General features: G+C 41.0%; 1 protein-coding gene across 1 annotated transcript in view; it reads right to left on the bottom strand.

Annotated features, from left to right (window-relative positions):
- WASHC5 (WASH complex subunit 5) overlaps nucleotides 1-14,360 on the bottom strand; it is a 72,857-nt gene that overhangs the window by 16,367 nt on the left and 42,130 nt on the right. Inside the window, exons 19-26 of the mRNA XM_032253222.1 lie at nucleotides 13,465-13,644; nucleotides 11,342-11,466; nucleotides 8,794-8,956; nucleotides 8,250-8,352; nucleotides 8,081-8,160; nucleotides 4,042-4,145; nucleotides 3,085-3,214; nucleotides 1,382-1,478 (exon numbers count right to left, since the gene is read on the bottom strand). Coding sequence (XP_032109113.1) covers nucleotides 1,382-1,478; nucleotides 3,085-3,214; nucleotides 4,042-4,145; nucleotides 8,081-8,160; nucleotides 8,250-8,352; nucleotides 8,794-8,956; nucleotides 11,342-11,466; nucleotides 13,465-13,644 — 982 coding nt within the window. The remainder of the gene's footprint in view (nucleotides 1-1,381; nucleotides 1,479-3,084; nucleotides 3,215-4,041; nucleotides 4,146-8,080; nucleotides 8,161-8,249; nucleotides 8,353-8,793; nucleotides 8,957-11,341; nucleotides 11,467-13,464; nucleotides 13,645-14,360) is intronic.

Raw genomic sequence — 14,360 nt, forward strand, 5'->3', positions numbered from 1 at the left:
AGTAAAGAAGGATATTACATAATGATAAAAGGATCAATGCAACAAGAGCTAAAGATCCTAAATATATATGCACCCAATACAGGAATACCGAGATATATAAGACTTATAAAGAAACTTAGACTCCCACGCAATAATAGCGGGGGACTTCAACATCAATATTAGACAGATCAATGAGACAGAAAATTAACAACGATATGCAGGATTCGAACTCAGATCCGGAACAAGTAAATTTAATTAACATTTATAGAACTCTCCACTTTAAATACACAAAATATCCACTCTTATCAGTACCACATCACATCTATTTACAGGTTTAAATGAAATATTGGTTGGCTGCTTGTTTGCTATTTTCTTCCCTCATTTTTTTTTTTTCATGTCTCTATTATTAAGCACAATTATAGGCATACCCATTTTTAGACTGCATTCTAGCCCAGGCAATAAAGCAACACCCCCATTCTCTCTCCCTCTTCCTCTTTCTTCCTCTCCTTCATTCTTTTTTTTTTTTATTATTCTTTTTTTTTCTTTCTTTCTTTAAAAAAAAAAAAGAAACCAAGGTCTGAATCAACAAGCCAAGCTTTTAACTTTAGACACTGTGCTACTACATGCCCCTTTCCTAGGATAATTACAGAGTAGAAAGAACAAACAGATAGGCCTATCCTTTCACTGGCATTAAATGGGGGAATGTTTCAGTTATAAATGTTTATTATTATTATTACTGAGACAGAGTCTTGCTTTGTTGCCCAGGCTGGAGTGCAATAATGTGATCTCGGCTCAGTGCAAACTCTGCCTTCTGGGCTCAAGCAATTCTCCTGCCTCAGCCTCCTGAGTAGCTGGGATTATAGGTGCCTAAAAAAAAAAAAAATAGGTATAATTAAAAAAAATAAATCTAGTCGGGTGTGGCTGCTTACAGCTGTAATGCCAGCACTTTGGGAGGTTGAGGTGGGCAGATCACCTGAGGTCAGGAGCTTAAGACCAGCCTGGTCAACATGGTGCAACGCTGTCTCTACTAAAAATACAAAAAAATTAGCCAGGTGTGGTAGTGTGCACCTGTAATCCCAGCTACTTAGGAGGCTGAAGAAGGAGAATCGCTCGAACCTGGGAGGCAGAGGCCGAGGCCGCACCACTGCACTCCAACCTGGGCAACAAGAGCAAAACTCCATCTCAAAAATAAATAAATAAATAAATAAATAAATAATAAATCCACTGTCTACAGTTCATAAAAGGGCATCATATTTCAGAAGCACAAAGACTTGAATTTCATAAACACAAATTTAAGAAAAGATCTCATATCTGACATAGGCATTCTATACAAAAACCTATTTAGTTAGTTGTAAATCTGCTGGTAGTGTTACTCACTGCAAAGAATAAATGTCATACCTACCTAAATTTTTGGTGTACTGAAGTTTTGGCAACTGAGCGATCAAAAATAGGAAGTTGACAATTGGAAAATAGGGCAAGCGCTTTGTTGTTATGTATATCTGAAAGAGAAAGGTAAGAAAAATGTATGGTTAATTCATACTGCACAGTACCACAGAATAGGTTTCCAAGTGAAAAGCTTCAATTTTACTTCAATTTGCTCTTCGGCCTTCCTGAAACATGGATGGTTCCATTTATTTGCTGCCTTCAGAGTTTTATTTAACACACCTGGCCCTGCCCACCTAAATACCAGTATCACAATTTGCCAAAACCAATTTTGCTCTGAGTGACATTCCCCCTGAATCCTGTTAATGTCATTAATAAAGAGAGGGGGGAATGAGTGATGAGAAAGAATAGGAGGGGAAGGCAAAATGAAGAGCAGTGGAGGCAGAGCTGGAGGGGAATTCAAAGGGAGTGCCGGAGGAGGAAGAAGAGGGATAGATGGAAAGAAGGAAGAAGGCGAGGAGGAGGAGGAAGAGTGAAGGGAAAAGATCTGTGTAGCAGTGAGTGGTGGTATCTAAGTAGAAAGACAGCAAAGTTCTTCTCTGTCATTTGCTGTTCCCTGGGCAATGTCACTGAGCAGTCTCTCTTCCAGATATCACAGCAGAAACTATAGTCAGGGAGTACACAGACAGCTCCAGACTCCCAGCTGGCTGATTCCACAGGAGACAGGGTAGCACATGGGTCAGGAGCACAGGCTCTGGTCAGACTGCCTCGCTCCTCCACTTGCTAGTTACCTTCTGATCCTCAGGTTCCTCACCTCATAATGGCATCTTTCATAGGGGTTGTTGTGAGATTAAGTGAGATAATCCATGATGAGGGTTAAGAGAGTACACTTGTTACATAGTAAATATTTAAGACATTAGCTACTATTCAGGTTTATAAGGTTCTTCTTCTTTTTTTTTTTTTTTTTTTTTGAGGTGGAGACTTGCACTGCCGCTGCCTGGGCTGGAGTGCAATGGCGTGATCTCAGCTCACTGCAAACTCTGCCCTCCGGGTTCAATGTGATTCTCCAGCCTCAGCCTCCAGAATTTCAAATTTTTACAGATTTTAGAAAGATAATATAGGGGATACGGTGGTGCACTATAATCAAAGTCACTATAATCAAAGTCTGCATTAAAACATTGAATGTTTCTAGAAAGGAAGATAAATAGTATAAACAGCCTTATGTCAGCTCAGGACAGATTTTGCCACCCAAAGAGATCTGGCACCGAGTTATGAAAAACTTTCAGTTCTTAGAGGTTTTCTGAGCTCAGAACTGCAGGAAAGAGTTTGTAGCTCCTATGATAACTGGGATTAGTGGCAGCCCCAAGGGGAAGCACCTCTGGGCAAGACACATCATTGCTACCATTTTGGGTTTGCTGTGTCTTGATGACTGAACTGCAAACCCCAGTGAAACCCAAAACTAATCTCTTACACTGATGCAGCACTTTTCGCTTTGTCAGGAGCTTTCACTAGCGCTATAGCACTTGATTCTCACAGACCTGAGCCAGGCGGGGAAAGTGTGATGACTGCTTAGAAAGGGCAGGGAACTGAATGGAATGAAGGCTCTGGGGTCTGAACCCAGGTTCTCCTGGTATCTCTGCACAGTGATCTGTCACCTGGGCTAAATCCCCTTTGTACCATTCTGTTCCCCTACCCCCACCATTATATATTTCAATTATTCACCTTATTCAGTGGGTTGTGAATGCCAGCTGCCTCCAGATAGGCTGTGATTTCATATAAAAGTGTGTTGTCTTCTTTGGGATAAGGAAGCGAAGGGTCCTGATAGTGGGCTTCAATGTCTGCTAGGAGAGCCCTAAATGAAGAAAAACCCCAGAGATAAACATTAGTGATTAAATAAATTTATGTAAGAGTTAATTCAGGCCAGTGATGTAATCTTTTCAAGCATCAGTTTCCTTATCTGTAAAATGAGAGCTTGATCCCCTCAATTCTCAATCCATGCCTGTGATTAGTTTGAAGTAGAAAATTTGACGTAGAATTACTTTATCTTTTGGAATCAACCTCAATTAAATGCATTCACCATTCAAATTTTCATGAATTGACTGAACTGTTCTTAATACCTGCTTTGTCAAAAGCACTGACTTAGTGAGTGAGAAGCAGGGATTATTTATCTGTTAAGTAGACAGCCTCAAATGACAGCAGGTTGCTGGTGAGGCGGAGGATCTGAGTTCCCTCTGGGACAGGACTCCATAACCACTCGTGGTAATCAACATACTTCCAACTGCCCTCTGGATGATGAGTGATCAGCCCTGTAGAAAGCCAGTTGTAGATTTTGGTATTAATTGCTTTCTAAAATCTGTGCAAGTATCTAGCAGTGTCTGATGTGTCTCTCACTCACTCTCTCTAATGGATTCATTTATTCAGCTGACATGTATTGAATCATGTGATTAGTAAATGTCAGCTGAATAAATGAATCCATTAGAGAAAGTGAGTGAGATACAGAGATACACAGGGGGAAAATAATGAGGAAAGAGGCTCCTGAAGACAGATTTGATTATCCATTGGCAAGCAAGCCTATAAATTCAGACCTCTCACCTAAAAGTAACTTAAAAGAGTAAGAACTGTGCTTAGATGATGAACAATCCAAGCCCACAGATGGCTGTTTCAAACGCTGGCACTTACTTATTGAGATTCTCCAGAGCAGCTGCCAGATGTTTAGAGTCAAACCGACAAGAATAATTCAATTCATTGGCAATCTGTTGTCTCAGAATCTGCATCTGCCCAACCTGTGCACAAGCAAGAGAAAGAACAGGTAGTATATTCAAGCATTTCAGAGTGACAGTGAGGAGGTAAACACAAAGATGGCAATTCTTCTGTGGGCCTTCACAACATTCTACAGAAGAAAAAAATAAGGATTTCCTGGACTGATCTCTTGGCTAAGACTAGCACTGGACTTGATGGAGCACCAGAGGCCCTTCAAGGAATGTTTGGATGGACTCCCATACACCAACCTTAAAATACCCCTAAAGTCTATGATTAACAAAGTGATCTATTAATGTTCAGTTGTTCATGTATCAAAGGTGTATTCTTTAAAGCTATATTTTTGACTTTTTGGAATAAGTGCTCCACGTTTAGTAGCTGCTGTAAGAAACCTTACTTCCTTTTCTTTACCCTAAATGGAACTTTCTCAAGTCCTAAGAATACCACTAGACCTCAGTATTCTCAAGCTGGGTGAATATTAAGTCTGTCCATGCCGCTCAGGATTATAGGTTATATAATTACCTGGATTACAAAATAATCTACATATAATCTTTCATGAAAATTTTAACAATGATAGCCCCTTAATCCAGGGGTTCTTAAACTTTATATCTGATATGGTTTGGCTATGTCCCCACCCAAATCTCATCTTGAATTGTAGTTCCTATAATCCCTGTGTTGTGGGAGGGATCCAGTGGGAGGTAACTGAATCATGGGGGCAGTTATCTCCATACTGTTCTCATGATAGTGAGTTCTCAGGAGATCTGATGGTTTTATAAGGTGCTTTTCTCCTTTTGCTCATATTTCTCTTTCCTGCTGCCATGTGATGGAGGACATGTTTGCTTCCCCTTCCACGATGGCTGTTAAGTTTCCTGAGGCCTCCGCAGCCATGCTGAACTGTGAGTCAATTAAACCTCTTTCCTTAATAAATTACTCAGTCTTGAGTCTGTCTTTATTATGTGAGAACTGACTAATATAGCCTTGGGCCCCTTTGGGAATCTGGTGAAGCCTATGGATACCATTTCAGAATAATGCTTTTGAACGTACAAAATAAAACATAGAGGGTAACAGTGGAAGCCAATTGTAATAAAATATAATTAACCATTCAAAAAACAAATCTGTGATATAGAGTTATGCTAACATGGTGGATTAACTACGGTAATTTAAAAGTAGCTATGAGCATAAATGATATTTGGAGATTATCTACAATGGTTGGATGACAGGAAGTGATCTTCGGGTCAGGCTGGAGAGAGTTCAGTTTGACCCCATAATGTTGTCTACATCATAAAGTCAATAGCAAACTCTAACTTTTTCTGCCTATAAATGTCTTATTTTCTACTCTAGACTAGGTATTCCTGAAAGACTGGCAAAGGGGAGTGAGGGAGTAGGGGAGAGGAGGGAAGCCAGTATTATCATGCAAGCACAATATGGTGGAAATAAACATATTTCCTCTGAGTTGCTGGGGGCAGAGAAGAGTTAAGGAAAACACAGTGGCTAACGCCTGTAATCCCAGCACTTTGGGAAGCTGAGGCAGGCTGATCACCTGAGGCCAGGAGTTTGAGACCAAGCCTGGCCTAAATGGTGAAACCCCGTCTCTACTAAAATTATAAAAATTAGCTGGGTGTGGTGGTGGGTGCCTGTAATCCCAGGTACTCGGGATTGCTTGAACCCAGGAGGTAGAGGTTCCAGTGAGCCAAGATTGTGCCACTGCACTCCAGCCCGGGTGACAGAGCAAGACTGTTTCAAAAAAAAAAAAAAAAAAGAAAGAAAGAAAGAAAAAAAGAGAGTGGCCTTCTCTAAGAGTGAACAAAAGTTATTTAGCTGAATGGAGCTTGTAATGGTCAAAAGTGTTAAATGACCTCAGATGTATTATTTTTCAGCGCTATTCATACATTTTATTCTACTTATGTGAAAAACATCAATCCAAAAATGCTATTTATAAGTAAGAAGTCTTTAAATTTATAGAGTAGCATTATTTAAAAATTAGAATGCAGCAAAGCCAAGAAAATAGTAGGTTCTTTCAGGCCATGTAAAAATGACCCAGAAACCCTGTATCTGGCCCATATAATTCTTTGCTTAATTTTCTATGTCTAGTATACTCTATGTCAAGGATCCTCTTGAAAATATCAATCTAGAACTGGAAATAGAAATAAAGTCAGTTTAATATAACTTGCTCTCGTTTAATGCACGATCAGTCTTTGTGAGTGACATTTTCCATTTCTGGTACTCACAAACCTCAAGCTTTAATAAGCTGCTGGAGAAGCTAATGAGCCTGGGATGGACGAGAAACTTATTTTACCTACTCATTTGCCTCTTTGAAGATATCTGGCTTACCATTCTTTCTCCAAGACTTTCCTAGAGTTACACTGTTGAGGATAGCAGCTACTAGTCACATGTGACTATTTACATTTAAATTAATTAATATGAAATAAAATTAAAAATTGTGTTTCCCAGTCCCACAACCCACATTTCATGAGCTCAACAGCTAGACAGGGCTAGGAGCTGCTTCATCATGAAATGGCACAGAACATTTCCATTGTCGTTCCTGATCATTAACACTGGCTCAGTGACTGCAGGCACCCTAATTCAAGATAAAAATACAAATTTGTCCTTGGGGCCTATATTTAAAGATCACTGACTCAGACACAGTCACGTGGCTGTTACTAACAACTGGCAACTATAACCAGTAAGAGTCTGTAACAGCTACTGGACTGAGAGAACCCTCTGGTGGACAAGCGGAAAATCTTCCAGTTTCTTGGAAGAATCCCTGTAATTCCCCTAATGTCTCCTATAGAGTTGGGACTCACAACTGTCCAAACTTGGGTGATTTTTTATTCCTCCTAAAAGGTTTTCCAGCAATTAGAAACTTGGCCTGGGATGTGCTCAGTATCTGACAATCATGAGGCGAGGGGAAGGCAGACTCACAACACCAGAGGACATCTAGCAGAGCCACGGGTGCCTTGCCTTACCTGTTCTATTAGTGACCCAAACAACAACAACAACAACAACAAAAACTATTCACCAAAATTACGGGAAATATATTGTGAATGCGGCTGAGCTATCAATGAGTGCTGTCTCAATGAAACTTATATAACTGGGAATCAGAGAATGGAACTTTTCAAAATTCCCTTAGCATTCTGGAATTGTAGACATTTCTACAGTATGTGATACTTTTAACTGCAAATCAGTTTTCCACCTGGAAGTCTACTCTTTTCTACTAGACTGTGAGTTGCTTTCTGAGGAGACCAGTTGTGTTTCATTTAACTCTGTCTCTCACAGCAACTGACAATGCCCTGGGTTTAATGGATGTGTGAGAATGGGCTGCTGACGATCTCAGATTATCAGATGGTGAGAGAAGACTCACAGAAGATGCAGGGGTCCCTGGGAGCTCCTGCCACTCAGTAAAGGCAAGAAAGTAGGTGGCTGGATTCTAAAATAAGTCAGATTTCCACCCAGCAAATTAATCTCTTCATTTGTGTTTCTTATTCATTTCCAAAGTAAGAGTGCTTTATGCATAGTATAAGGATAATTTATGCCCCAAAGAACCTGGCTTCCTAACAACCATGCAGACACAAGACGGGAGAGAGACAATGTTCTGTTCTAACAGCAGCTTCGAGCAGATGAGGTCTGTATAAATGAACTTGTTATATAAGGAGGGAGTATTACTGTGTAAGGAAAAGTTCCATTTTCATATATAAAAGCACCTCTAGCCAAAAGGTATTTTACAATGCCAGTTTTCTTGAACAAAAGGAAAATGCTAGGCTTCTAAAAAGCCTAGTCAAGAACAGCTCCAGAAGGGACATAAACAAAATGAATTTTAAAATAATGATAAACTGAAGTATGAAACTATTTTTATTTAATGACAAAAGAAAGAAGAGTAGCTTTCTTTGGGCAACAAAGTTACAAGAAATTGAAAAACTACAAAATGTAAGTATTGACTGTCACCCTCTCTCCCACAACATACCTTCATTATAGCTTCAAGGTACGCAGTCCAAATCTTCTGTGTTTTGGCAATAGCAGAAAAATAAATTTTATTTGAATTTGCTGAAAGGTGAAAACATAATTTTCTCTTTAGTATATTCAAAAAGGCTACAATGTCATCCTCACCTCAGGCTAGTTTTTAGGAGACTCACCTACAATACTTTTTAGGGGGCTGACAGCATTCATGAGGGTTTTTAAAGTGTCCTGAACAGTTCTGTCTCTCAGGATAATTTTCTGGAACATACTGAGGAAATTCTAAAAACAAAAACTCATGGTCAAAGAACAAAACATAATGAATTAAACAAACAAATACTCCAGTTACCTAAAACGCTATGCGGAACAGAGACTGGGCCTAAGTCACATAAAACCTTTAAACAGGATGACAGCAAAAAGAAGCAACTTCAGGTTCCTGTTAGAAACATCCCTTGCTAGGAAAAGTCACTGGTTTCAAAGATTAAAAAATCTTATCTTCCCAAGTTGAAACTCACAGAAACAGTCTAATCCTATAAAGTACTATATTGGCCAAAGAAATTTTAGTTTATTCTCAGCTCTTATCTACGCGATAGGTATCATATGTCTAAAGTCAGTATAAGAAATCATGGGAGAAAAGTTAAATGAGTTCAAACTGCCCACTAAGTTATGTTCTTGCCTCTCCCCAGGGTGGCAGAAAACAGGCATGCAAGTCAAAAGGCTCACCTGTAACTCTTTTACAATCATAAAGCACAGAAGCCTGTCTAAGCCATTCAGACCAAAAGTCCCCAAGGTGGTCTGGATTTCTGAGAAGAGGCGGCTGCTGGTCACTTCCTGATGAGTTTTCATATCATACCAAGTGTTCAGCTGGTCTATGTGACATGTCATTCTAAAATGAAAACAATGCAAAAATCCCAGAATGGCTCACCTTAAAGAAATGTTAGGACTCAACAGGACATTGGGCACCAAATTATGAAGAAAGGCAGTTACATGATCTGTGCTTTCTAACATCTGCATTCAGGCACCCAATGCATCTTCCCAGTGACCACCCAAGGGAACAGGAAGGTAAAATTCGGTCGGACCCCCTTTTCCTGCCCCCTGTCATATCATTGGTTTGAGTCACTTATTTCCATTGAGTTAGGCTGTTGAGTTGGAATCATGCTAAGAAGACAAGGTCAGGTTCAGCTGTCAGGCTGGAATACTTTAGAGCCCACTTATCTCTCTTATCTTCCTTTAAATTTCCAGTTTGGAGCAAAAACAAGGCCTTGTGTCATTTCCATTTGGTAAAAAAAGGAACCTACAATCTCCAAATGCTACCTAACATTTGAGACTATGATGACAAAGCCATTTGCTTTTTCCTCCCAGTTCCTTCAACTTGCAGATGACATCTTCTGGTCATCTCCAAATGATTCCTTGTAGATTCAGAAGTGTGACGATGACAATGACAATAACCAACCAACCATATTTACTGGGCACTTATTATGTACCAGGTACTGTGTGTGCTAAGACCTTTTCATGTGTTATTTCATCCTCATAACAGTTCTGTGGAACACAAACCATTTTATCCTCATTTTATAGATGAGATAACTGAGGCTCTCACAGGTCTGATCACCACCCTTAACCACCATTTCAGTGGTTTTCAAACACAGAGAGGGACCCTGAATCCGTGGTGGAGCTTGTTTGAAATAAAGACACCCAGCTTCCACTCCTGGAGAATCTGATTTAGTAGTTTTGGGGGAGAGCTCCAGCCTTTGTATTTTCAGCAAGCTCCACAGGTGACAACCTACTGTCCAAAGCCACCACATATCTTTACCAGAAGGAGGCTTGAGGAGCTGAAAGGGCCTAGAAGCAAGGGAGGTTTAAACCAGGAAGTAAATGGGGAGAACAAAACAAGAGGATTCCCAAACTGCATACAACTTCATCTGCTTGCTTCAGAGAGTTCTTCTGCCACCAAATATACTTTGATATATCACTGAAGAGGTCCCTGATTCTGATGATAAAATTTATATATGATGTGGAAATTCTGGTCACCCTTAATCTGCTCTCCCTGTATTAACAGGGCACTGGGTAGTTTTCTAAAAAAGTTTCAGTGATTGAAGGGTACCAGGAACGAAGGAGCTATACAACTTTTGAATCACTTACTCTTTTTGTCCCATGAGTCAAAATTCCTTATTTCTGCTGGAAATTTTGGAAGAAGGTCATATATAGTTTGTCAACTTTCATAAGTTTTGAAGGACAAAATAAGCCTGGATTAGAAGACAGTACAAAGGATCCAGGTCCTAAGAACGTTTCACTCACACAAGGTCAACTACACGTACTCGGGCGGACAGGGAACAAAGAGAATCGCTTTTTCCCTGGGTAATTCCACCAACCCTTCTGCTCAGTGAGCCTGTGCCCAGGGGTAGACATGAGAACCTGCTCTTCCCCGAACTGGTCTCGGTACCAACAGCTTCTCCTGAGGCTCAAATGAAGAAAAAGGAGGAAATCTGGCTCAGCTGGACTTACGAGAGGCAGCATGCTAGTCTCTGCCACGGTGCTTACCTAAAATATTCTCGGGAGTAGTTTTAATTAAATGAGATTTTCATCCAGTTACTGCTGAAGGTAGAGCCCACATGAACAGTTGTAGACCGTGATTTCTGTATACAAAGCTATGCAGTCTGCCCTTCACAGTACGGTGCTTAGGAGTTGGGCTCTGGAGTCAAAAGGCCTAGAGTGTATTCTGGGTCCACCATTTATTAACTGTGTAATGCTGGGCAAATGACTAAGCTTTTTTGTGCCTCAGTTAGTTCATCTTTAAAATGGGTATAAGAATAACACCTATCTCTTAAGACTGCTATAAATGGGTTAATGACTGGATATGTATAATGTGCTGGGAAGAATGCATAGGTAAGTGTTCCATAAACATTAGTTGTTATTATTAAAAGTGCTATGAGAGTAGGTTCTTATAAGGAGCACACAACCCAGATCCCTCACATGCAAAGTTCGTGCTCCTATGAGAATCTAATGCTGCCACTGATCTGACAGGGGGTGGACTCAGGCGGTAATGCTTGCTTGCCCATCACTCACCTTTTGCTGTGCAGTCTGGTTTCTAACAAGCCACAGACCAGTATCAGTCTGCAGCCCAGGGGTTAGGAATCCTTGTCCTAAAGGGTCAGAATATGAGTTGACAAGTGCAGGACCCCCAAGACTGGAACAGGGGCTGTGCCACAGGGACAGGGGTGCAGATGAGACTGCCTATGCTATTCAGGACTCTGAAGAATTCAGATATACCTACTTAGGGTCTGTGATCCGCAGGATTTCTCTGCAGAGTCTACCAATAAACGTTACAGACTCATCCACAGGGGTAAACTTGGGTATTGGAATATGAGTGGACTGGTACATGCTTTGCCAATCTTGAATCTAGAAAACAAAACCATCAATATTTAGCACACCTTTGATAAGATAACCTAGTTATCCCTTTTCCACATAATTTTACAAAGAATACTGCATAAAGATTGACAATAAAGGTTCTTGGTTTTTTTTTGTTTGGTTTTTTTTTAGATGGAGTCTTGCTTGGAGTGCAGTGGTGTGATCTCTGCTTACTGTAACCTCCACCTCCCAGGTACAAGCAATTCTTTTGCCTCAGCCTCCGGAGTAGCTGGGATTACAGGCGTCTGCCACTACGCCCAGCTAATGGCATAGAGATGAGTGAGGTCTTGCCATGTTGGCTAGGCTGGTCTTGAACTCCTGATCTCAAGTGGTCCTCCCACCTCGGCCTCCCAAAGTGCTGGGATTACAGGTATGTGCCACTATGTCTGGCTAATTTTTGTATTTTTAGTAGAGACGGGCTGGTCTTGAATTCCTGACCTCAGGTGATCCACTTGCCTTGGCCTTGAAAGCGCTAAGATTATAGGTGTGAGGTACTGCGCTTGGTCTGGTTTGTTTTTTATTTTAGAGACAGCATCTTGCTCTATTGTCCAGGCTAGAATGTCATGTGCAATCACAGCTTGTTGCCGCCTAACCTCCTGGGCTCAAGCAATCCTCCCGCCTCAGCCCCCAAGTAGGTGGGACTACAGGCAAGAGCTACTGTGTCTGGCCTGTTCCTTGGTTTTGAATAGGAAACTTCTAAAACTGCATTAATAATAGTCTCCCAGAAATGCCACATGTAACATTTATTAAAAGAAAAACAAAAAGTTTGTGACAGGGCCGGGCGCAGTGGCTCACGCCTGTAATCCCAGCACTTTGGGAGGCCGAGGCAGGTGGATCACGAGGTCAAGAGATCGAGACCATCCTGGTCAACACGGTGAAACCCCGTCTCTACTAAAACTACAAAAAGTTAGCTGGGCATGGTGGCGCGTGCCTGTAATCCCAGCTACTCAGGAGGCTGAGGCAGGAGAATTGCCTGAACCCAGGAGACGGAGGTTGCAGTGAGCCGAGATCGCGCCATTGCACTCCAGCCTGGGTAACAAGAGCAAAACTCTGTCTCAAAAAACAAACAAACAAACAAACAAACAAACAAAAAAAAAAGTTTGTGACAAGGTGAATGACAAAGAAGTGAGAAGATGAGCCACGGGGACTTCTGGCTTTCTGCCTTATAAATTGACATGCATCCATGTAAAAATCCAAAATATCCTAAGGCTGGAATAGACTTAAACTTTGGAAAATGTCACCCAAATCATGTCAGTTCCCACATAAACACTTGCAGAGTGGCTCCTTGTTCATTACTTACTAAAATCAAACTTCTCGGTATGGCTTTTGTGCATTTGGTGCTCTTTTTTTACCCAATTAAAGAAATGGGCAAAGGATTTTTTATGCACATTTTCCCAATGAAGACATATAATGGCCAATAAGCTGTTCAACATCATTAGCCATTACAGAAATGCACATCAAAACCATGATGAGATACCTTCATGTGCACTAGGGTGACTATAATTTTAAAAAATGGAAAATAACATGCGTTGGTTAGGACGTGGGGAAACTGGAACCCTTGTACACTGCTGCTTGGCATGTAAAATGGTGCCATTATTGTGTTACAGTCTGGCAGTTCCTCAATAAGTTAAGTATAGAACTACCCATTATAGGTCCCAGTATACACCCTGTCAAACCCAACCCAAACGAGTCCTAAAAGTCTTCTAAACTCAATCACGTGGATTATAACAATTACAACAAACAGCTTCATTCTGTAGCCATTTAAGGATGTCTGCCCTCTCGGACAGTGAGCTCCGACAGGCCAGGTGCCATGTCTACTCCTCTGCAACCCTCCTGGCTCCTGAAGGTACTCTGGATGTACTGAGACTATCCAGTGTTTACAGATTTTTAGGAAATAAACTTTCTTGTTGGCATTTCTGAGGTTTGGGTGTGTACTTTAAACATGAGAAATAACAAATATAGTCAAAAATTTTAAAAATTATTAGATACCTTTGTTCTTAGGAAGTTATTACACTCTTGCTCCACATTGTAATTTATAATACGAGACACTTCTTCCTGCCAAATCTTCAGACCATAAATGTTGACATAGTCCTGTATGTATTCAAAAGAACGATGGAATCCATCCATAGTGGCTCCCAACTCTTTCAGCTTGGGCATCAGTTCACTTGGCTGTGGAAAAGGGGAAACATTAAGCTCTTATAATGGAGTAAGCTGTCAACTATTAATACTAATATCTACACTAGACTTTAAATAGTATAGCAGACTGGGTGTGATGGCTCACACCTGTAACCCTACCACTTTGGGAGGCCGAGGCGGACAGATCACTTCAGGACAGGAGTTTGAGATAAGCCTAGCCAACATGGCAAAACTCCAACAATACAAAAAAAAAATACAAAAATTAGCCAGGTATGGTGGTGCGCACCTGTAATCCCAGCTACTCAGGAGGCTGAGGCAGAGGAACTGCTTGAACCTGGAAGGTGGAGGCTGTACTGCACTCCAGCCTGGGTGACAGAGCAAGAACTCATCTCAAAAAAAAAAAAAAAAAAAAATAGGCCAGGCACAGTGGCTCATTCCTGTAATCCCTGCACTTTGGGAGGTTGAGATGGGGGAACCACTTGAGGTCAAGAGTTCAAGACCGGCCCGGCCAACATAGTGAAACCCCCTCAAAAATACAAAAATTAGCCAGGCATGATGGCAGGAGCCTAAATCCCAGCTACTCAGGAGGCTGAGGCATGAGAATCACTTGTAGTCAGGAGGCAGAGGTTGCAGTGAGTTGAGATCCTGCCACTGCATTCTGGCCTGAGTAACAGGGCAAGACTCCTTCTCAAAAAATAAACAAAATTTACCATATTCCCAGCAGACAAAGCAGAATAAAAAATTATAAC

This window comes from Sapajus apella, unplaced genomic scaffold (assembly GCF_009761245.1).
Source record: "Sapajus apella isolate SASKATOON/1434 unplaced genomic scaffold, GSC_monkey_1.0 scaffold3, whole genome shotgun sequence".
Taxonomy (NCBI): Eukaryota; Metazoa; Chordata; class Mammalia; order Primates; family Cebidae; genus Sapajus; species Sapajus apella.